Here is a 24,964-nt window from a genome sequence, read left to right on the forward strand (position 1 = left end):
CATACAGGTGTTGCCATGGTTCAGGTTTAGTTACCTCTTCTTTGAGAGGTTAGACTGCTCTATCATACAGGTGTTGTCATGGTTCAGATTTAGTTACCTCTTCTTTGAGAGGTTAGACTGCTCTATCATACAGGTGTTGTCATGGTTCAGGTTTAGTTCCCTCTTCTTTGAGAGGTTAGACTGCTCTATCATACAGGTGTTGTCATGGTTCAGATTTAGTTACCTCTTCTTTGAGAGGTTAGACTGCTCTATCATACAGGTGTTGTCATGGTTCAGATTTAGTTACCTCTTCTTTGAGATGTTAGACTGCTCTATCATACAGGTGTTGTCATGGTTCAGGTTTAGTTCCCTCTTCTTTGAGAGGTTAGACTGCTCTATCATACAGGTGTTGTCATGGTTCAGATTTAGTTCCCTCTTCTTTGAGAGGTTAGACTGCTCTATCATACAGGTGTTGTCATGGTTCAGATTTAGTTACCTCTTCTTTGAGAGGTTAGACTGCTCTATCATACAGGTGTTGTCATGGTTCAGTTTTAGTTACCTCTTCTTTGAGAGGTTAGACTGCTCTATCATACAGGTTTGTTTTGGCAGTGTTCAGCTCACATGCTCTTTCTCTGGTGTCTCTAGGTGAAGATGGCAAACCAAGTGGGACTTTGCAGATTGGTAAAACAGTAGGAAACAGTGATGTGTGGTTTAGGTTCAACGAGGGCGTGTCCAACGCAGTGCGTCGAAATGTGTACATTAGGGAACTCCTGTAAGCACTCTGTCTCTCTAAGAAAACATGTTAGGAGAGAGGGGAACAGAATTACTACATGGCCGTGTTGACACTTTGATGAATGGATGTAAAACCATAATTGTGTTCAGTAACCTGTATTGTTTCTCAAAGTCTCCAGCACTCTGTGAATAAATGTTGTTAAATGTTTTTTTTTTAATTATTTCTGCCTGTTTTTTGTACAGACTGAACTGCACAGAAAAGCCATTGCTTACAGTGGAGTTTTTAGCATCAAACATTCACTACAGGATTCAAGTAAATGACAAAAAGTAAATCATTAAATATTAAGCACATCTAAACTAAAAATAAATTACATAGCACTGACCATGCTAGCTAGGACAGCACTGACATCTATCACAAAACGTGGAGCCACTGTTGTAGTCATGGTGATGGTGTGTGGGCTGCTACTAGAGCATGATGCATTTCCCTGACTCCACCCATGGGTTGTCCTTCAGCAGTTCAGCGTTCAGGAACGGGTCATCTGACATTTTCTCTTCAATCCATTTAACCAGTCTGCAAACGTGAGGATAAATTGAAACAGGCAGGAGACCAATTCTTCTAAAGCTGAATCCTAGAGCAAGATTCTAGATGATATTTCTAGAGCTGTGTTGTCTATATTAACATGGCCTGACTTGAACTCTACATAGTTTAACTGAGGTGTGGGATTTTCTAATCAAACATCATCCATCACCAACTCCCCACCTGTATCTGTTCTTTCACCCTTGTTCTTGAGTCAGAGCAATCAAGTTACGTTACTGTACGTGCAAACTATATGTGCTCAACAATTGTGTCATGGCCCAGTAATTGAAGGCTCTTACTTACAGTATTGTGCAGAAGGTTTAGGCAGATGTGGAATAAATGATGCAAGGTAAGAATACTTTTATTAAGGTAAGATTGAAGTGTTATGTTTGTCCACAAAATGTAAAATGAATTAACAAAAGACCTAAATCAAATCTAGATTTTGTAAACACCCTTTGGCTTCAAAACAGCTTGGATCCACTTAATCTCCGTATCATCACGCGGTGATTACTGTTTCAGCACGTCACCGCGTTACACTATTAACACTTCCATTAATACTTATATGAACACCTATTAACATTTGCACAGTACTGTATATATGCTTTAAATATATATTTATTTTAAATGCCCCTTTATTTTCAATACTGTGAAATCAACTTTGGTAACTTTCTCAATTTGAAATGTTTTAATACGTTATTTTAACCAATGGTGTGTTTTGCACTCACTCTGGGATGGATATGGAGCATTTTTCTCTTGCAATCTGCAGCTGCATTTTGCGACTGTCCACCTCTTTCCTCAGCTGAGACTCGTCCAACTCATCCATCTACAGATAGTCACCAAACACAGAGTATCACTACTGCAGTGTGATCATCATAAAGCAACACATACATACTTTGACAAAAGTATTCGCTCACCCATACAAATTATCAGAATCAGATGTTCCAATCACTTCTATGTTCATAGGTGTATAAAATTAAGCACCTAGGCATGCAGACTGTTTTTACAAACGTTTGTGAAAGAATGGGTCGCTCTCCACTCCGTGAATTCCAACATGGAACTGTGATCTATCCACCTGTGCAACAAATCCAGTCATGAAATCTCCTTGCTCCTAAATATTCCACAGTCAACTATCAGCTGTATTAGGGGAGACCAGGTATGGTTGTAACATGGGGAGAGTTGTAACATCATCAATTCCACTGATTACGGATAAGATAGGAGACATATATATAATTCCAGTGTTTACCCAATTCCTCCCTGATTCCACATTGTGGATGTCAAGGCTGGAAACAGGCACATGCAGATTCCATAGAGAAAAACTGATTTTGAGGTGAGAAAGTAAATTTCTGAATCATTGAAATTTCTGAAACAGTGCACAGAGAACTTCATGGAATGGGTTTCTATGGTCGAGCAGCTGCATCCAAGCCATACATCACCAAATGCAATGAAAAGTGTCGGATGCAGTGGTGTAAAGCACGCTGCCACTGGACTCTAGAGCAGTGGAGGTGCGTTCTCTGGAGTGACGAATCGCGCGTCTCCATCCAACAATCTGAAGGATGAGTCTGGGTTTAGCATTTGCCAGGAGAACGGTACTTGACTGACTCTATTGGGCCAAGTGTAAAGTTTGGTGGAGGGGGGATTATGGTGTGGAGTTGTTTTTCAGGAGCTGGGCTTGGCCCCTTAGTTCCAGTGAAAGGAACTCTGAATGCTTCAGCACACCAAGACATTTTAGACAATTGGCAGAGTCTGGTGTCGATGACTGGCCTGCCCAGAATCCTGAATTCAACCCAACAGAACACCTTTGGGATGAATTAGAGCGGAGACTCAGAGCCAAGCCTTCTTGTCTTGTGACCTCACAAATGCGCTTCTGGAAAAATCCTCATTAACTCCCTCCTAAATCTTGTGGACAGCCTTCCCAGAAGAGTTGAATCTGTTCTAGCTACAAAGGGTGGACCAATGTCATTTTGATTAGATGGATTAAAATGGGATGTCACTTAACCTCGTGTGTGAGTCAAGGAAGGTGAGCAAATACTTTTGGCAATATAGTGTATATTAGATAGATAGATAGATAGATAGATAGATAGATAGATAGATAGATAGATAGATGGATGGATGGATGGATGGATGGATGGATGGATGGATGGATGGATGGATGGATGGATGGATGGATGGATGGATGGATGGATGGATGGATGGATAGATAGATAGATAGATAGATAGATAGATAGATAGATAGATAGATAGATAGATAGATAGATAGATAGATAGATAGATAGATAGATAGATAGATAGATAGATAGATAGATAGATAGATAGATAGATAGATGGATGGATGGATGGATGGATGGATGTTTATTTAATCCCGGTGGGAAATTCACATATTGCAGCAACTCCAGTACAATCAAAAACAAAATACACTATACAAACTTAAGATTAAAGAGAATGATAATAATAATAAAATACAAAATAAAATAAAGTAATAAAATAATAACCGTATCATGAATTTAAAAAATTTCCAAGTTTAAGTGTTTAAAGTGTCCAGCCCATGCTCAGTCCTTCAAAAGTGTCAAAAGTGTAAAGTGTCCAAGTTTAAAGTGTCCAGCTTGTGCTCAGTTATTCAGAGAGTTATTGGTGTCTGTTGGTGTCCTGGCACTGTGTGTGTTATGCAGTGTGATCGCTGTTGGTACAAACGATCTCCTGTACCTCTCCTTTCTACACCTGAGCTGTCGGAGTCTGTTGCTGAAGGTGCTCTGCTGTCCGACCAACAGCCCATGGAGGGGGTGTGTATTATTGTCCAGTATATCTGTGAGCTTGCTCTGTGACCGGTTGTTAACCACCACCTCGAAACCATCCAATTGGTAGCCAAGAACAGAACCCGCCTTCTTGATCAGCCTGTTTAGTCTTTTCTCCTCCGCTTTCCTGATGCTGCCTCCCCAACAAACTGCCGCATAGAAAAGTGCACTCGCAACAACAGACTGATAAAAGATTTCCAGCATCTTGTTACACACATTGAATGATCTGAGCCTTCTGAGAAAGTATAGCCTGCTCATCCCTTTCTTATACACGGCCTCTGTGTTAGCCTTCCAGTCCAGTTTATTGTCGAGCAGGACACCCAGGTATTTGTAGGTATCCACCCACTCGACATTCCGACCCATGATGTTGATGGGACTGATTTGTGACCCCCTTTTGCTGAAATCCACCACCATCTCCTTGGTCTTATCTACATTGAGAAGTAGATGGTTCTTTGCAGTCCACTCTACAAAGCTGTTAACAACATCCTTGTACTCTCCGTCCTGTCCGTCCATGATGCACCCGACTACTGCAGTGTCGTCCGAGTACTTCTGTAAGTGGCAGAGGTCTGACCTGTACTGGAAGTCTATGGTGTATAGTGTAAATAGAAAGGGGGAGAGCACAGTTCCTTGCGGTGCTCCCGTGCTACAGACCAGGCTATCGGACTGGTAGGTTCCTAACCTCACATGCTGGGATCTTTCAGACAGGTAGTCCAATACCCACGTAATCATGGGCTTGTCCACGTGCATTTTATCCATCTACTCCCCGAGCAAGAGGGGCTGGATAGTATTGAATGCACATGAAAAGTCAAAAAAGGTGATTCTCACTGAGGTGTTGTTTAGGTCCAGGTGAGAGTGCACCCTCTGCAGTAGGTGGATTATTGTGTCATCCACACTCATCTTTGGATGGTATGCAAACTGCAGGGGGTCCAAGAAAGAGCTAACCTGGGGTCTCAGGTGTGAGAGGACCAGCCTTTCCAGCACCTTCATTATGTGTGAGGTTAGGGCCACTGGTCTATAGTCATTGAGAGAGGATGCAGATGACTTCTTTGGGACAGGGACCAGACATGATGTTTTCCACAACACAGGCACCCGCTCTAGTTTGAGACTCAGATTAAAGAGCTGTTGAAGAATTCCACATAACTACTTAGCGCAGACCTTTAACACTCTTGGGCTGATTTTGTCTGGCCCAGCAGCTTTGTTCATTTTTAGCTTCATCAGCTGTCTCTTCACCTGGGTCGTTGTCACCTCGAGATGTGGGTGGAGGTCGTCAGATACTGGCTGTGGGGTGGTGTGGTGTGTACAAAATGTTTGTGTGTGTGTGTGGAGAGGGTGGGGGAGGTGCTACTGTTGCTTGCAGCTGTCTGTTGGTTGATGGGGGTTCAATAAGGAGTGTGGACTAGGACACACTGTAGGGATGTGGGTGTAGGTGTGGAGGAAGTGGAGGAGGTGCCGCTGCTAACCGAAGAGGGTGTTGTTGTGCTGAACCTGTTGAAAAAGTGGTTCATCTCATTGGCTGTGTCTAGACTGCCCCCAGCAGCCTGTGTCCTTGACTTGAATCCCGTGATCTTTTTCATACCAGTCCAAACATCCTTAGCATTGTTCTGCTGAAGTCTTCCCTCCAGTTTCTTTCTGTAGGTCTCCTTGTTCTCCCTCAACTTCACCTTTAGCTCCTTCTGAACTTCCTTCTGCATCTCTCTGTCCTTCTGTCTAAAAGCCTGCTTTTTCAACAGTTCCCTCAGGTCTTTGGTGATCCAGGGTTTGTTGTTGGGAAAAACAACGTACCCGCCTGACAGGAATGACTGCGTCTGTGCAGAAGTTTATGTAATCTGTGACGCAGTCTGTCATCCCGTTAATGTCCTCACCAACTGGGTCACACAAAACCCCCCAGTCTGTGGTTTCAAAGCAGACCTGTAATGCCTCTTCCGCCTCTGGTGACCACCTCCTGATTGTCTTTTTGATCACCGGTTGCCTTAACACCACGGGCCGGTATATGGGAGTCAGTAGTACCAGGTTGTGATCCGATCTTCCGAGTGGAGGAAGAGCAGATGAGGTGTAGGCGTCCTTCACATTTACATACAGCAGATCTAGCACTTTGTTCTCCCTTGTTGCACATCTGACAGATTGGTGGAATTTTGGTAGGATCGTGGAGAGTGAAACATGGTTAAAGTCTCCTGAGATGGCCATGAAAGAGTCTGGATGTTTTGTTTGTTGTCTCGCGACAGCCGCGAGTATGACGTCACACGCTACCTCCGCGCACGCAGCCGGTGGAATGTAAACAACAAGCATAATGGCGACCGTGAATTCCCTGGGCAAATAGTATGGACGTAAACCGACAGCTAGCAGCTCAATGTTCGGGCAGCAGTGACTCTCTTTCACAGTAATATGTCCCGGGTTACACCACCTGTTATTCACGTACAGTGCAACCCCTCCACCTTTCTTCTTGCCGCTCCGTTTCGGGTCTCTGTCCGCCCTCACGATCTGGAAGCCCGGTATGGAAATGCCGGAGTCCGGAACATTTCCGCAGAGCCAAGTCTCAGTAAAACACAGTACACTGCACTCTCGAAACTCCCTCTGCGTCGCGATCAATGCGTTCAACTCGTCCGCTTTATTTCCGAGAGACCTCACGTTCCCCATTACGATGGATGGGATAAACGGCTTGCAGCGTCTTCTCTTCGCCTTTGTTTTAGCCCCAGCTCTGCATCCCCTGAATGGTCTCCGCAGTTCTTTGGGAAGGAAAGAGCTAACGAAGTGTGGGGCAGATTTCAGTAGCTCCAGTAGCTGCTCGCGTGAGTACACAAAGGAAGTTTCACTCACTCTATTGTTCTCCATGCTGGGTTTCGAAATACTCAAAAACGGCAGAAATAGTACTGCAAAAACAACTTGAGAAGTAGCGAAAAAGTGAAAACTAAGAAGCAAAAGGCTTATAATAAGCAAATATAAGTAAAAAAGTAAGTAAAAACCTAATATAGGTTAGAGATAATGTCTTCCTAGACAGAGCTGCTGCAATTTGCTGCCGCTAGTACGGCGCAGGAAGTATGTATGTATTATAATATGTATATAATATGGAAGAAAAACAAACATTGCAATCAAAATTCTTCTAGATGTTAAAGATTTCTGTCCACACCCACCCTGCAAATATTTTTAATTAAAATAAATGTATAAGTATATAACCAAATTACCAAATTAATTGATGGGCCAAATTAAAATGCTTCAGTACTACAGTGCAATAAAGTCAATGTGTGTCCAATGTAGACATGCATGTTGTTTCTGTTAGTGAGAGGTTGATAAATGTGAAAACATTTAAATGTAAATGTGCCATATTTGCCAACTATGATTGTCAAATTGTGATTTCAATTATTTAATTGCAACATTTCAAACATCATCTTCATGGAAAGACCCATGAGACTCCCTCTCTGCATCAGAAGGAACATTTTTATTGTGCATAAATAAACAGCCACTAAAGCTCAACACTGGGATATGCAGTATACTATATTTAGGTATACATATGCAGTATACTGCATTACTACAGTTGAAACTTCAATGAATGTTTGAAATGTTGCAATTAAATAATTGAAATCACAATTTGACAATCACAATTGACAAATATGGTACATTTACATTTGAATGTTTTCACACAGGGTATCTGCACATTTTAAAATCTCAAATTCAATGACTTTTAAGACCTTTTTAATACCTCACAAGAAAAAATAATACTATTACTGTGACAAACTAGGTAATAGTATATAAAACATCTTACTGAACTGAAATAAATAATACCGTCCACCTTAGGGAACAAAAAAAATAATTTAAAATAACTATCAAATAAATATAAAAGTGCACTGTTAAGAGAACTCAGCAAAACAGCCTTTACAACCTTAAAGCCTATAAACAAATAAAATATCTAAGTTTCAATTTCAACTTGTTCTGCACCGTTCAGCACCATACTGGACTGGGGGGCGTGTTGCATGTTGCGTACTGACAGTCACGCTGTCTACACTGTGACAGGGTTGCCAACTCTCACGCATTGAGCGTGAGACACACGCATTTGACCGTTTTCACACGCTCTCACGCCACACTTATATATCCAAAAAATATCCAGTTTATTTATCTCAGATCCACATATATGATTCAATACGTTACTAGTTCGCTAGCTCTGGCGCCATCCACCTGCCATATAACACTGAATCTGTGTCCATTTTACGTTCGCCACCCCCCCGCTCAACAACTTTCATTCGCCACCCCCCCTGCTCAACAAAATACACTCGCCACCGGCTCCAGGTTAAAATCTCACTCCAAGCGAACGTCAAAAGTTGGCAACCCTGACTGTGATTAAGAACAGGGCTGCCCTCACTGAAGGCTGAATTATTACAGTTACAAAAAATTTAAAGTTAAAAAATTAGAGAGGTGCACGACCTCGCGAAGGGGCGGAGCCACCGCGATTACGTCATTGTCGGCATGCGGAACCTCGCGCCGGTCGCGATGTGTCATGTATAAACGCAGCTTGACGCGGCTCAGGGATTACGGCACATGCAGCGCCGTGCGCTAGTGCCTGTACATTTAAATTGTAATGGTCCTATGAAGGTAATTTAAAAATCAGGACATTTCCTCACTTAAAAAAAAACCCGGGACAGGACGTGAAATACGTCCCGGGAAATACGGACGTTTGGTCGCACTACACAGTAGTACACAATCTTACACTCATTACAGACATTTAAATAATAACAATAACAAGGACCGTTGGATCTACACACCACAACATTCAATCTTACACTCATTACAGACATTTAAATAATAACAATAACAAGGACAGCTGGATCTAAACACCACAACATTCAATCTTACACTAATTACAGACATTTAAATAATAACAATAACAAGGACAGTGTAACGTGGCTCGCGCCACGGAGCGAGAGGACGGACACAAGTGCTGAGAAGAGCGAGATTTATTCAGGGGAATACCGTAATCATCATCCGAAAGCCAGGCAGGGTCGATAGCAGGAGGGCAGTCTGTGAAATATGCAAAGACGGGCATTACAAAGACAAGGCACGGGTAACAAGGGAAACACGAATACGGTCAGGTACAGAGAAACAGCAAGGAACAGACACGATCACAAATCAAAATACCAGACAAAGGACAAGGGAGACTCAGGGGCTTATATACAAGGGACTGAAAACGAGGGACAGGTGTGAACGATAATACAGGGGCGTGGTAACAAACAAGGAATCACGAAGACAAACGAGCTGGGCGGGATAAACAGGCAGAGAACACAAACATGAGGGAACCCAGAGTGACAGCTACGAGAGGGGGCGTTGCCCTACGTGACAGACAGCTAGATCTAAACACCACAACATTCAATATTACACTCATTATAGATAACAGAAGCTTTTCAGTCATGTGACACTGGGTGTAACACATCTAGGTACGACCACTGCCTCTGGTCAATCCTACAGACTCTACAGATTAGACTGAGAATAGATTTACTGTAATATGACAGACACACATCTTTGGATTATAAAGTCAAGGAAAAGACAAAACAACCAGTGCTGATGTGACACACGTACCCAAAGTGATCAGAGGGATCCAAGTTGAAGTGCAAAGGATCAAAGAATCGTTTATCTGACTGCTGCACTTTTGCAGAAGTGTCCAATGTTTGTGTTTCTTTAGTGAAGTCCAGGAGCGCGTGTGCTCAGATCACCTGCATCTGCTGCTCCACTAGTGGGATGGCCAGTTGGTTTGACACTCAAATTAAAGGGGTTAAGGCTTTTGTGCTTTTTGAAGGAAAAGGGGTGTTGCCCCAATTTGACTCTGCATTTCCAATGTAAAATACATGCAAACACAAGTTCTCTCCAGTCTAACCTGAAAGCACTGTCTAGGTCACAGTGACAATGCAGTTTACATTAGAATCACTGGTTCAAAGACAAGCACTCAAAGCAATAATCTGCTGGTTTAAATCCCTATTATGCAGAAGCGTCCCCTAGTGGGCCCGCAGGTGGGCCCAGCTCATAAATCGCATTATTAAACATATTAAACATTGATGGATCTCCAAACAAAAGTGATAAATTCTAAATTTCCTATCCCATCTACATGCCTACTGAGTTTCAGACGTCTTCATGCAGCCGATCGCGAGATATCCGTCTTTGAAGTTGGTGATGAAAGCGCACCCCGCGGGGGGGGGGGGGGGTGTCTCCATACATATCCGTTTAAAAAACATATTTATGATATGAGATGACTTAATGTTTTGTCACCTAAAAATCATTTACTAATAAGGCTTTAATTTAAGACCTTAACATCGTAGATCCGTTGTGGTTAAGTACCTTAATTTGCTTGCTCACCTCACTGCAAAATTGTGCCTAATCCACTTCCTGGATGAGACGCTCCGACAAATCTGCCCCCTAAGCGTCACCGAAGCGTTTTGAAAGCTGATTTGTCCTCTAATTACAAAGCTGCAGCAATTCTGCTTTGATTTGAGTGGTTTTTATTGGTAGTGACTTTGATTGACAGTTTTTAGCACCTCTCACCGACGAGGTGCGAAGGGGGGGGGGGAGGTGGGCTCACCAATCAGCCCCCTGAGACAATCTGGCGCAGAAGTGATTGAAAGCTGTTCTAACCAATAGTTTACTTCCAGCTGAAGATAACCAGCCCTCGTTTGCCATGATTGGTCCATTTTTTTTTATTGAGTCCTCGGAAAATTCCCGTTCATTCCTGTTCTAAGTCCGCTAGCCTACTAGCCCAAGCTAACCTAAGCTAACCTATGCTAACCTCCCCAGAACACACTGTTCGGCGAAACTGAAGCAGTCGTGGATCATTTTGTTCGTTTTTATTTCGATTGTGGATACTTTTGAACATCACAGAAAATAAAAGGATTACTTTTGGTGGAATTTATTTCTATTTTTCGGATACGACGCCAACCCGGAAGTGGGAATGAACACCGGCTACGACGCGATTCTACGGACTCGTGAGTAAAAATGGATAATTTTACATACGCGAATTTGTACAAAATATATAATCTAATACTAAACATTAGATTATAAACAGTATTGGAGCTTTTGAGTGCTGGAGTACTCTGTATCATGTCAGATGCTACCGGAGTTGGCTACGTTAGCTTACCTTAGCCTGTTGGACTATATTGGACATAAATATCATAATGTACAGTTCATAATTGGACATGGAATTTATTCATTGTAATTTTCTGGTCTTTCTGTAATATTTGCAACGTTGTTGTTTGAAATAGCTCCTCGGTTTCAGCTTAGTTGGCTAAGTGCTCCATTTTTTCTATGTTGTCAGAAAAGACCCTAGTTATTATATTTTATAATTTATGCCTAGATTTGCATAACTATGTGAATATACATACTGGTCTAGTTCAAGTTCAAGCTCAAGTTTTTTTGGCCATGTTCTTCTGTAATAGAGGCTCTCAAAAAAAACCAAAATGATGGAAATATAAGCCTGGAGATGAATCAATATGTTCCCCCAACTGTCTACTTCAGTTTGAGCCCTGAATGATCATTTTCCTATGTGTACAACTTGAGATAACTAGTGTTGAAGTGTACTAGTACAATTCGCTCAAAATGAATGAATTTTTTAACATTTCTGCTGTATAAGGTTAAGAATATAGCCGATATTTCCATGTGGAAATATGGTAGAATTCATGGTGGAGTTTATGATAAGCTAACCATGTCCTGCTGCAGCAAAGCATCTCCAAACCATGACACCTCCACCTACATCAGGGGTGGGCAATTAATTTTTACAAGGGGCCACATGAGAAACCTGAATTGTGTCAGAGGGCCACACAAACAATAATGACGTCATCACAGTGGCTCCGCCCACCTCACGCAAACTTCCGCGAACGGCGGAGGCGTTTATACTTTCCGCGTCACATTCTGTGCAGTGTTCTCCGAAACGATGTGTGTTGGTATAAAGAAACACCCCTCAAAAACAGGGGAAGGAACATTTACCTGACCAATTTTAATGTTGCTTTTTGTTTCAGATTTGAAAAGTGCTGGAATTTAGGCTAAATACTTGAAAATGTTTGAAATTGTAACTACTTCATTTCACAACAAATAGCCATCTGAATGAACAGTTTTCTTGTATTACATTAACAAATACGAGCCTCTTGTAATTCCAGGACGAAACATGAGAGAACGTGAAGACAGATTGGGCGTTTTGAAAATAAACAATAATTAAATAATGTGATAAAAAAGCGAATTATTTCGGATCATTTCAAATATATGTATAAATATTTAACTTAATTAAGTTTAACGTGCTGGGAAATATTGAAATGGACCTTGAAAGTGACGTATATTCCACCTTGTAAAGGTGTATGAACCCTGCAAACATGACTTTGTTCATTGCGCTGAAGCGCGGCGCGCGCGCGAAGTTACAAAATTCGAGAGGTGCACGACCTCGCGAATCGACAGCGCGCGAGGCCACCGTAATTACGTCATTTTCGCCGCGCGGACCCTCGCACGCGTCAAGTATAAACCAGGCTTAAACCTAGCTTTAAAGCACTTCTACGGCACTTTCAAGGTCCATTTCAATATTTCCCAGCTGACTCAGGTTCTCTCTTAAGCTCGGTTTCTGGAACGGAAAACCTGAGCTTTCGTTAACTCTTGAGTTTACTTACCCGCTTTCTGGAATACCCTCCTGTTCAGTCAGCTATTTGTTGTGAATCGAAAAACAGTTACATATTCAAGCATTTTCAAGTACTTTAGCCTAAATTCCAGCACTTTTCAAACCTGGAACACAATGCACAATTAAAATTCGTCACGTAAATTTTCCGCCGTTTGCGGAGGTTCGCGCGAGGTGCAACGTTCACTCCCGAAAGCCTTAACTTGTCGCTGATCACCTACAGTGTTCTTGCACAGCTCACACACACACGCAGGTATGTCCACACGGAATTAACACAAACGTAGCGCTTTCAAAATAAAAGCGTCACAGTTGTATTGCACGCACGACATAGATATTTGTTTTATTTATGATTGGCCTCTCGCGGGCCGGACAGGGACGCACAACGGGCCGGATGTGGCCCGCGGGCCGTTGTTTGCCCAGGTCTGACCTACATCATGACACCTCCACCTCCATCGTGTCATCTTCACCTCCATCATGACACCTCCATCATGACACCTTCACCTCCATACCTCCACCTCCATGCTTCACAGTTGGTATGAGGGTCTTTTGTAGGAATGCTGTATTTGGTTTACATCAAACGTCTTCTGTTCTGGTGTCCAAATAATTAAATTTTAGACTCATTTGTCCAATGAACATTATTGCAGTTTCCAGATGGTTGAATGGCTGTTATCAAATTATCACTTATTAACTGCAGTATTCTAGAATGCAGATTTCTCCCAGTGAATGTTCTACATTTGAACACATTGCAGTGTTTTTCGGGACTGTTATGTCTGCTGTCATGCTGATTGTCTATAATCCCCCCAAACACAGTACAGCAATTCTTGAGGTTTGGACACAAATTTGGAACATGTCTTAATTGTAGAGATAAAATTTCCAAAAATCAGTCCAGCTGCTGAACCCTTTTGACTCCCATGTACAACCAGTACTCTAAACTAAACCTGCTTCTCTCATCAGGGGACCAAATTTCATCAGATGTTGCAGTTGACTATTTCTGTGTCTTCTTTGAAATGTCAGTCTGTATCAAAGGTCTGCTGCAAACATCTTAATTAGATGTTTGAAAATGAAAGTTGCACTGGTCTGCAGCATCATCACACGTCTAACTAGCATCGTGTGTCAGTTTGTGTTTTTAACTGTTTTAACTGTTAGTCTCACACTTCATTGATATTTATTAAACTGTTCTGAAGACAGAAAGACCCCTTAAACCCTCTGTGATCATATTTAATACACTGTATAATACTCAGTACTGCACTGTGTGGGGTCATATTTAATATTCTAAAATACACTGTATAATATTCAGTACTGCACTGGGTTATTCTGATGATCATACATGAAACATCTTTACTGTGTACAGCGTCTACATGTGTATAGCTACAAATTAGACACACAGAATGAAAAACCTTTCAGAGTTCACACGACACAATCCAAAGATTTATTGTTCATAAAGATGATCAGATAAACACAAATACATCATCACTCTTAATAGAAGAGACTGAGAGTGTCAGATAAACACAAATACATCATCACTCTTAATAGAAGAGACTGAGGGTGTCAGATAAACACAAATACATCATCACTCTTAATAGAAGAAACTGAGGTAATCAGCTGATGGTAATCAGGATACACAATCTTAAACAGAAGATCAATACATCTCACAACCATAATTATCAAACCTAACACTCTAGGGGAGAGAGAGAGGAGGGGAAATAGAGAAGTGAAAGAAACTAAGAAAAAAGTAAATGAAATCGAAAGAGTTTTATTAAGTATTATAGACTGTATGAAAGACCAAAATATAATCAGACAGAGAGGGAGAGAGAGGAAAAAGCACAAAAATACAAATGAGAGAGAGTTGTAAAAGAACAATTAGTATATTGTAAATGCTTTAAAACTACCTGTGTATGTGTGTGAGAGAGTGTATGTGTGTGTTTAGGAGAGAGGTGTGTGTGTGTGTGTGTGTGTGTGTGTGTGAGTGTGTGTAGGAGAGAGTGGGGTATGTGTGTGTGTAGGGGGGAGAGTGTGTGTGTGATGGAGATGTTTGTGTAGAACAGAAAATATAGCCTACATACACAAACACTCAGAAGGGCCAGCCAGAAAAAACACTGTATGAGAAAGAAAGCGAAAAGTGTGTGTGTGTGTGTGTGTGTGTGTGTGTGTGTGTGTGTGTGTGTGTGTGTGTGTGTGTGTGTACTGTGTGTATGTGTAACGGTGTAGAATAAATAGTGAAATTTCTGCTAAGTCGGCACCACTAATCTGACGTCTGCACCGCAGCCCGCAAGGGATTATGGGATACTCGCGGCAGAAAAGTTCATATATGTAATGCTGCACGTAAACGCCATTGACTGCAGTAAAAAGTGATTGACAGCTAACTATGGCTGATAATTGGCTTAATAAAAATTGATTGACAATGAAAGTCTAGTATCTGATTGGTTGCAGTCGAAAATGATCGACACATGCTCCGCCCTTTACCCACGCCCACCGGGGCTCTGGCCTGCAGCATTACATATATGGGAGAAGTTTGTGCACTGACACAAGTAGGTACTCCTCCCCGCTCATTTGAAGATAAACGAGTATTGTGATGATTTTTTTATTTAAGATTAAGTAATTAATAATATTTTTAATATAAAAAATATTTAAACGAGGGAATGTTTCACCATTCGAGCGCACGTTTTCTGTAATCCGTGCTCACAATTTATTAATTCATTCACATGATTAACAATTCGTTCTCACATTTTCATTCATTCCTTTGCAAACACTACTGGCCTAAACGTGTGAATGAATTAATAATTTATGGGCACGAATTACAGAAAACATGCGCTCGAATGGTAAAACGTTCCCTCGTTTAAATATTTTTTTTTACCTATGTCCCCTCCAGGGCTCAGTACATTTAATGAATCTCGAAATGGTTAAATATATGAATGTACAGGGTTAGGATTAAACGGGCATTAATTTAAGATCGTATTTTAAGGTTTGTGATCAAAATACTTGATGCTAGTTTGTCTAACTTTAGCTTCATTTGTACGGACAGATCCTGCTGAGACGTGATTAAATAATAGATGATTATTGCAGGTGAGCGGTTATATGTGTGCTCTGTTTTTATCTTTTATGATCACCAGTAAGAGACCAAGAGTTTGAATTAGTCACCGAGCGAGTGTGATCTCCGTTTATGCTCCTGCAGCTGGAGAAGTTGTTGTAAATTGTTATTTCTAACTGTTAGCTACGATCATCACGATCATGGGACACTCACGTAGAAAAGTTTGTGCACTGACACAAATGTGTGTGTAGGAGAGAGGGGGGAGTGTGTGTGTGGTGTGTGTTTGTAGGAGAGAGGGGGGAGTGTGTGTGTGGTGTGTGTTTGTAGGAGAGAGGGGGGAGTATGTGTGTGTGGTGTGTGTTTGTAGGAGAGGGGGGGGAGTGTGTGTGTGTGTGTGTGTGTGTGTAGGAGAGAGGGGGGAGTGTGTGTGTGGTGTGTGTTTGTAGGAGAGAGGGGGGAGTGTGTGTGTGTGTTTAGGAGAGAGGGGGAAGTGTGTGTGTGGTGTGTGTGTGTAGGAGAGAGGGGGGAGTGTGTGTGTGGTGTGTGTTTGTAGGAGAGAGGGGGGAGTATGTGTGTGTGGTGTGTGTTTGTAGGAGAGGGGGGGGGAGTGTGTGTGTGTGTGTGTGTGTGTGTGTGTAGGAGAGAGGGGGGAGTGTGTGTGTGGTGTGTGTGTGTGTGTAGGAGAGAGGGGGGAGTGTGTGTGTGGTGTGTGTGTGTGTGTAGGAGAGAGGGGGGAGTGTGTGTGTGTGTGTGTGTGTGTGTAGGAGAGAGGGGGAAGTGTGTGTGTGTGCGTGTGTTGGAGAGAGGGGGGAGAGCGTGTGTGTGAGAGAGCGAGGGAGAATGTGTGTTTGTGTGTGTGTGTGTAGGAGAGAGGGGAGAGAGTGTGTGTGTGTGTGTGAGACAGAAATGTTTGTGTAAAACAGAACATACATACATAGACTCAGAGAAAAGTGAGTGTGTGTGTGTGTGTGTGTGTGTGTGTGTGTGTGTAGGTGAGGGGGAGTGTGTGTGTGTGTGTGTGTGTGTGTGTGTGTGTGTGTGTGTGTTTAGGAGAGGGGGAAGTGTGTGTGCGCGTGTGTGTTGGAGAGAGGGGAGAGAGCGTGTGTGAGAGAGCGAGGGGGGAGTGTGTGTGTGTGTGTGTGTGTGTAGGAGAGAGGGGGGAGTATGTGTGTGTGTGTGTGTGTGTGTGTAGGAGAGAGGGGGGTGTGTGTGCGTGTGTGTATGTAGGAGAGATGGGGAAGTGTGTGTGTGTGTGTGTGTGCGTGTGTATGTTTAGGAGAGAGGGGGAATCGTGTGTGTGTGCGTGTGTGTGTTGGAGAGGGGGGAGAGAGTGTGTGTGTGTGTGTGTGTGTGTGTGTGGAGGAGAGAGGGGGGAGAGTGTGTGTGTGTGTGTGGTGTGTGTGTGTGTGTGTGTGTGTGTGTAGGAGAGAGGGGGAGTATGTGTGTGCGTGTGTGTGTATTGGAGAGAGGGGGAAGTGTGTGTGTGTGTGCGTGTGTGTTGGAGAGAGGGGAGAGAGCGTGTGTGAGAGAGCGAGGGGGGAGTGTGTGTGTGTGTGTGTGTGTGTGTGTTGGAGAGAGGGTGTGTGTGTGTGTGTGTGTGTGTGTGTAGGAGAGAGGGGAGAGAGTGTGTGTGTGTGTGTGTGTGTGTGTGTGTGTGTGTGTGTGTGTGTGTGTGTAGGAGAGAGGGGGGAGTATGTGTGTGTAGGAGAGAGGGGGGAGTATGCGCGTGTGTGTTGGAAAGAGGGGGGAGAGTGTGTGTGTAGGAGAGAGGGGGGGGTGTGTGTGTGTGTGTGTGTAGGAGAGAGGGGGGAGTATGGGTGTGTGTAGGAGAGAGGGGGGGTGTGTGTGTGTGTGTGTGTGTGTGTAGGAGAGAGGGGGAATCGTGTGTGTGTGTGCGCGCGTGTGTTGGAGAGAGGGGGGAGATCGTGTGTGAGAGAGCGAGGGGGAGTGTGTGTGTGTTTGTGTGTGTTGGAAACAGGGGGGAGAGTGTGTGTGTGTGTGTGTGTGTGTGTGTGTGTGTGTGTGTGTGGAGGAGCGAGGGGGAGAGTGTTTGTGTGTGTGGTGTGTGTGTGTGTAGGAGAGAGGGGGGTGTGTGTGCATGTGTGTGTGTGTGTAGGAGAGAGGGGGAAGTGTGTGGTGTGTGTGTGTGTGTGTGCGTGTGTGTGTTTAGGAGAGAGGGGGGAGTATGTGTGTGTAGGAGAGAGGGGGGTGTGTGTGCGTGTGTGTGTGTGTTTAAGAGAGAGGGGGGAGTATGTGTGTGTGTGTGTGTAGGAGAGAGGGGAAATCGTATGTGTGTGTGTTTGTGTGTGAGAGAGCGAGCGGGAATGTGTGTGTTTGTGTGTGTGTGTAGGAGAGAGGGTGTGTGTGTGTGTGTGTGTGTGTGTGTGTGTGTGTGTGTGTAGGAGAGAGGGGGAGTGTGTGTGTGTGTGTGTTATGATGTTCACTGTATCAGTCATCATGTCCAGTTGTGTGTGTAGAGGAGTGTTACCATGGAGACTCAGGTGTTCCTGCAGGACACAGGAGGTTATTCTAGTTCACACACACACACTGAACCGCCCACATTGAACCCTGCATAGAGGGGCTGAGTGAATGTGGAGTTGAAAGTGTGTAAGTGTGTGAGTGTGTGTGTGTGAGAGGAGACGCTGTAGAAGGACAGAGTGCCGGCGGGCCAGTCCACATACACTCCTACTCTGTTGGAGATGGAGGGGACAGAGATGAACGTTTCCTTCTTATTGTGTTTGACAGCGTATCTGTTATTAGAGCAGTAAAGACTCCAGGACTTTATATTCCATCCAAACTTACAGTCATCACTGCGTCCTTTCCTGCTGATTCCTTTATATGTCACTGCTATAAGAGCATCATCTCCACTCCACTCAGCCTCCCAGTAACAGCGTCCACACTCACTCTCTCCACACACACTCTCTCCACACACACTCTCTCTACTCAACACCTGCCAATAGTAATCAAATCTGTCTGGATGATGAGGATACGACTGCCACTCCCCCCACGTCACCTTCCTGTTCCCCTCAGACAGAGAGAGACGTGTGTGTGCTGTGTTTGGGTCCAGTGTGAACTCACGCGCATCTGCACACAAGAACAGACATTAGAGGAGAGAACACACAACACAACTACTGTGTGTGAGAGTGAATGTGTGTGTGTGTGTGTGTGTGTGTGTGTGTTTGTTTTTGTGAAAAATCAGTACAAATGTCATAATACACAGTCACAAAGTTAGGACTCATGTAAAAGTCAGTACCAAAAACCATGTCCTAACTTTTCTGACGATGCTACGGTGTTCAGAGAGGTATAATGTATCTCTGTAATTGATATCGCGAAAGTACTAAATTTTAACAATCGTCAGAACAAATCTGGGTGTGGGTGTCGCAATTTGGCTTAAGTGTGTGCACGCCACCAGCGGATTATTGAGGAACTGCAAGCAAAGCCACGCACACTTCGGAAGACGCGTCAGCTATTCCCGGATGTGACGTCAGTAGTCTACTAGGAAGCATCCAATCCATCCAATACTCATTAGATAAACAAATAATCCTTCGAGCGTTCGCGGCAAAATTACGTTACGTTTTTCCTGGGAAAATTGGAGAAGTTGGACGGAGAGCTTTTATTACCTGCGTGGATGTGGTAAGTTAAAAAACATATTTTTTTCTTGTTAATGTTTTTATAGTATTTGACAACCTTATTATATACGTGTCTATATTAATTTGTTTTTCTTTCTTCATGCGCTTAGAACAGATTACTTTTAAATGCGTTACCTAGAGTGAAACACTTTGCTGTTAAATTTGTATGTTTAACCTGGCAAGTGTCCGTCCAGTTTATCAGACTTAGATTTCTTTACGAGTTATTTTATCAGTATAAGTAACAGCAGGGGATCCGTGTTATGTAGTTGTTTTTATATAAATGATGTAATAAATTTGACATCTTCGAATTAGATATATCCAAATCTCCACTTAGTCGATTCAGCTCTCGTCAGTCATCATAATTGGGTTTTTGTTACACGCCGCTTAAAGCTGGGCGTACACTGTGCGATTTTTGGCCCATTTTCAGCCGATTTTTCACTCGTGTGACTATCTTTGCGATCGGGCTGAGTTTCGGCTCAATCGCGTGTCGTGCATCGTATAGTTTACACAGGTAAACGAGGAGCGATTCACACCTCACGACCAACTCCCAATCAGAAATCGCAGCGTCGCAAGAATATCAAACATGTTTGATATTCAAATCGCTCCTCGTGAGAGTATCGCACTGTTGAAGCAGCTCTACGAGCCGACTCTCCTTTTAAACCCTGCGATTTAGTCGTACAGTTTGAGATGGAGCTGAGTACACCATTTAAAATAACGTACAGTGTACGCCCAGCTTTACTCTGGCTCCGTTTCAGTTCCTTTGCGCGAGCGGTATTACATGCTTTTTCAACACGGCAGAGTGGGGGAAGGGTGGAGACAGTTGTGTAATGGCGGACGTCAGAAAGTTGTGCTGAATTAAAACATATATTTACACATATATAATTTATTTAATTGTTAGGAAAATGTATATTTTGAATGTATATTTTTGAACATTTCCAGAAATATTCCAAATACTTAGTCGATTGAGATCTGTAATACGCTAACCCTAATCCTGTCCGCATTAGAATGGGGGAGGAGGGGTGCCAGTTACGTTTCTCAGCTTTGCAGAGTGGGGGAGGGGTGGAGACTAAGCAGAGAGGGGGAGGAGTTAGGGTTAGGGTTAGGGCTAGAGTGGCGAGTTCTGAACTTTGAGGGAATTAGCTGGGCAGTGCAAGTTGCTGTTCGGGTGGGGAAAGGTGCACTGGTGACGTTTGCAGTTGTGAAATGGCGGACGTCAGAGAGTTGTGCAGAATTTATATATATATATATGTATGTAATTGTTAGGAAAATGTATATTTTGAACATTTCTAGAAATATACCAAATATTTAGTCGATTGAGATCTGTAACCCTAATCCTGTCTGCATTAGAATGGGGGAGGGGTGCCAGTTACGTTTTGAGCTTTGCAGAGTGGGGGAGGGGAGCAGAGGAAGCAGAGTGAGGTATTCTGTGAGAACGAATCGCTTTATAAATAGTGCTGTGAAAATAGGGTTTTTTTTTTTTTTTTAACTCAACTTTAGTTTAGGAAATAATGGTTAATTGCAGTTTTAAAGAAGCAATGATAAACAGACATTCACTTACTGGAATTATCTAAAGTATTTATGTATTGATATTTCCAAATACATATTTTAGAGGCAATCAACATAAAGGCAACATATTTAAGTTAAAGCTGTAAAAATTGTCAGTGTCTGGTCTACATATTCAAAAAGAACATCCAGTATTCTGAAAAGCATGAGGGCCTTTTTGTGTTTGTTTTGAAGTTATTATGCTTCTAGAATTTTTTATTGGAATTAAGATTGGAATTGGAATTAAGATGTTTTTAGGCTGACCTAAAATGAATGAACATTTAATGTTTATTTCCATGTAATTCAGAATTGTATTGTCCCTAGACAATCCTGTACAAACATGTCAAAAAGAAGAGCCAGGCTTAGTCCGGTAGAAGATGCTACTGGGCATGTTATTTCTCAAAAAGATAAACCTTGGTTTGAAGAAAGACTCATAAATGCATATAAAGGTAAGCCTTAATTCATGAGTTTTCCTTAATGACTTCATGATTTGGTTTAGCACATGAAGGTGAAGTTCTTAATTGAAGGTTTTCAAGTAGACACATCTCTTCATCCACATTTCACTGCATTAAGCCCACACCACCATACCCAGTCTACACCTGGCCCCATTGACACCGTTAATGTGTACTCCGTCCCACCAGTTCCATATAAATTTTTACCTATTTCATCATCAAACACTAATTACAGAATAGATCCATACTGGCACACTGTCATGCCCAACTCCACCCCTCTCGATTGTCCTGCCTTGTTTCCCCATTGCCATAGTTCCCTTCTGTCTGTCACGCCCCTGTCCTCAGTGTTCCCACCTGTGTCTTGTTTAGTTTCCCTGTCCCAGTGTATTTTAGTCCTTCTGTTTCAGCCATCTGCGTCAGTCATTGTGTTTGTGAGTACTCCTTTATCCTGCCCTGCCCTGCCTTGCTCTGCTCTCCATTCCGTGTAGTCTCTCTGTCTTTGTCTAGGTTTTGTTTTCTAGAGTGCTTTGTGTTTTTACATCTACCTGTTTTCCCGTGCGCTGATCTCTCCTTGCCTGCTTATCGTTTCTCCCTTGCTTCCCCAGTATTCCGGTTTGGTCAGTTCTGTTTGGTCTTCCTTATGTTCCTTACCATGTTTCCTACTTGCCCGTGATATTTCTGTTTCCCTCTGAGCTCATTGTCTTTTGCCATAGTCTATTTTCCCTGATCTAGTGTTCCCTACCTGGTTATTCTCTCGTAGTTTTATGCTTTCAGTCTAGCGTTGTCCTTCCATCATTCCACCCTCCCGATAAGTGTTCTGCATTTAAGAATATAACACGAACACAGTAACTAGATTCCTGTGTTCTGTACCCCTAACTGTGTTCTGTGTTTAAAACCGTATGTTTTATTCTGTTCTTTTATCTCGGTTGATTATATTAGAAATATGCATTCGTGGTTGCTTGTATGTCTGTCGTCTTGAGTTGAACTAGGTCTCTGGTAGCATGTTTAGTATTTTTGTTCTGGTAGTGTGTTGCTTGTTTGCTGTGTCATTAAGTTTATGTACCCTTTAGTGTACATCCCCTTCTACCTGATTGTTCTCCTTGGTTCTATTGTGTTTATTTCATTTAATAAATTATTTTAAAACTTGCGGTTGCGTCACACCCGCCCCTTGATACGTTATACACACCCAGTGACTAACGCCATCCCCAGCCCCACTTGCACTGTTAATGTCCACCTATGCTATAAGGCACCCTGTGTAACTATAACTCACGGACTCCACTCTAGCTTTATTACCTCATCCTTACACCCTGACCAACCAACCTCATCCTTAAACTAAACTTAAACTTTATTGATCCCACAAGTGGAAAATTCAGTTCCCCCGGGACCACGGTGTAAAGCACAGAGATCCCAGAGTGGCCACACCCTGACCAACCAACCTCATCTTTACACCCTGACCAACCAACCTCATCCTAACACCCTGACCAACCAACCTCATCCTTACACCCTGACCAACCAACCTCATCCTTACACCCTGACCAACCAACCTCATCCTTACACCCTGACCAACCAACCAACCTCATTCTTACACCCTGACCAACCAACCAACCTCATCCTTACACCCTGACCAACCAACCACCCTCATTCTTACACCCTGACCAACCAACCAACCTCATCCTTACACCCTGACCAACCAACCAACCTCATCCTTACACCCTGACCAACCAACCTCATCCTAACACCCTGACCAACCAACCAACCTCATTCTTACACCCTGACCAACCAACCAACCTCATCCTTACACCCTGACCAACCAACCAACCTCATTCTTACACCCTGACCAACCAACCAACCTCATTCTTACACCCTGACCAACCAACCAACCTCATTCTTACACCCTGACCAGCCAACCAACCTCATTCTTACACCCTGACCAACCAACCAACCTCATTCTTACACCCTGACCAACCAACCTCATCCTTACACCCTGACCAACCAACCAACATCATCCTTACACCCTGACCAACCAACATCATCCTTACACCCTGACCAACCAACCTCATCCTTACACCCTGACCAACCAACCTCATCCTTACACCCTGACCAACCAACCTCATCTTTACACCCTGACCAACCAACCTCATCTTTACACCCTGACCAACCAACCTCATCTTTACACCCTGACCAACCAACCTCATCCTTACACCCTGACCAACCAACCTCATCCTTACACCCTGACCAACCAACCAACCTCATCCTTACACCCTGACCAACCAACCTCATCCTTACACCCTGACCAACCAACCAACCTCATCCTTACACCCTGACCAACCAACCAACCTCATTCTTACACCCTGACCAACCAACCAACCTCATCCTTACACCCTGACCAACCAACCACCCTCATTCTTACACCCTGACCAACCAACCAACCTCATCCTTACACCCTGACCAACCAACCTCATCCTAACACCCTGACCAACCAACCAACCTCATTCTTACACCCTGACCAACCAACCAACCTCATCCTTACACCCTGACCAACCAACCAACCTCATCCTTACACCCTGACCAACCAACCAACCTCATCCTTACACCCTGACCAACCAACCAACCTCATCCTTACACCCTTACCAACTAGTTTTGAAATGTACCGTAGCAGATTATATCCTTGTCAGCTTTAGATCCAGCAGCCCTGGGTACTGTTCTGCAGCCCTTTGCAACATATATCTCAATTACTTTTTTTAACCCAATAATTTGTTGGTTATTTTATACAACCATTTCTATTTGATGCCTGAAGATGCTTAGTCGTTACTGTCCTCTGCTTACATGATCAATGCACATGTTAGAGCTCTTTATTTAGCAGCAGCATCCTCCAAAATCTTTGCATTTTAGATTCATTGTCTTTAAATTAAACAAAAATGTCCTTTACATTTAATTTCTGTTCTATTTTAGGAAGGGGAGTGTTTGCCCTCATGCACATTGAGAGTGGATGCTTTGTGCTTGAATATAAAGGAAAACTTATTTCACAAAAGGAGAGTTTTAAAAGACAAAGAAGATATACAGAAAAACAAAATGGGTTTTTGTTTGACTTTGAGTGGAATGGAAGCTCATGGTGGTACGTCACGCTGTAAATTTCTAAACATTTCTCTGTTAGTCTAGTTGCTAACTTGCATGCAAGATAAAATCACATTGTGCCTGAAATGTGCTGATTTGTATTTTTATTTTTTCAGGGGTTTATCTATAGTAGATATTAAAATATTTTGTGCAATTGGTATATTTCCTGTAACGTACTACTAATCCATCAATGTTCATGTATTGAGTGGAATACATCTAAGATAAGGATGTTTCTTTCAGCATTGATGCTTCTGAAGAGGATGGAACACTTGGCAGGCTTGTGAATGATAATGCAAAAAATGCCAACTGTAAAATGAAGAAAATTGTAGTTAATGGCAGGCCACACCTGTGTTTATTCGCGATCAAGAATATACTCCCGGGGGAAGAAATAACATACGATTATGGAGACAGTGCTTGGCCGTGGCGTTCACTGGTGAGTTAAAAAAAAACACTGAAAAACAATATATGGGAACGATCATCTCTGGCACCATATTTG

The 24,964-nt window shown here is 42.9% G+C and overlaps 2 protein-coding genes and 1 long non-coding RNA gene across 3 annotated transcripts in view; 1 reads left to right on the plus strand and 2 right to left on the minus strand.

Moving 5' to 3' along the window:
* The window catches only part of LOC143492533 (uncharacterized), a 695,466-nt gene that overhangs the window by 64,579 nt on the left and 605,923 nt on the right, over window positions 1-24,964 (minus strand). The gene's annotated exons all lie outside the window — the stretch shown is intronic.
* Window positions 959-2,150, minus strand: LOC143492536 (guanine nucleotide-binding protein G(I)/G(S)/G(O) subunit gamma-13-like). The gene is made up of 2 exons (XM_076990863.1): window positions 2,014-2,150; window positions 959-1,282 (listed from the first exon to the last, which is right to left on the minus strand). The coding sequence occupies exons 1-2, from the start codon at window positions 2,109-2,111 to the stop codon at window positions 1,177-1,179; spliced, it is 204 nt and encodes a 67-aa protein (XP_076846978.1). The 5' UTR covers window positions 2,112-2,150; the 3' UTR covers window positions 959-1,176.
* Window positions 21,226-24,751, plus strand: LOC143492519 (uncharacterized). Its single transcript, XR_013125251.1, has 3 exons — window positions 21,226-21,351; window positions 24,307-24,469; window positions 24,709-24,751. It is a non-coding gene; the product is annotated as an uncharacterized LOC143492519 (long non-coding RNA).

Source organism: Brachyhypopomus gauderio, unplaced genomic scaffold, assembly GCF_052324685.1.
Source record: "Brachyhypopomus gauderio isolate BG-103 unplaced genomic scaffold, BGAUD_0.2 sc78, whole genome shotgun sequence".
NCBI lineage: Eukaryota > Metazoa > Chordata > Actinopteri > Gymnotiformes > Hypopomidae > Brachyhypopomus > Brachyhypopomus gauderio.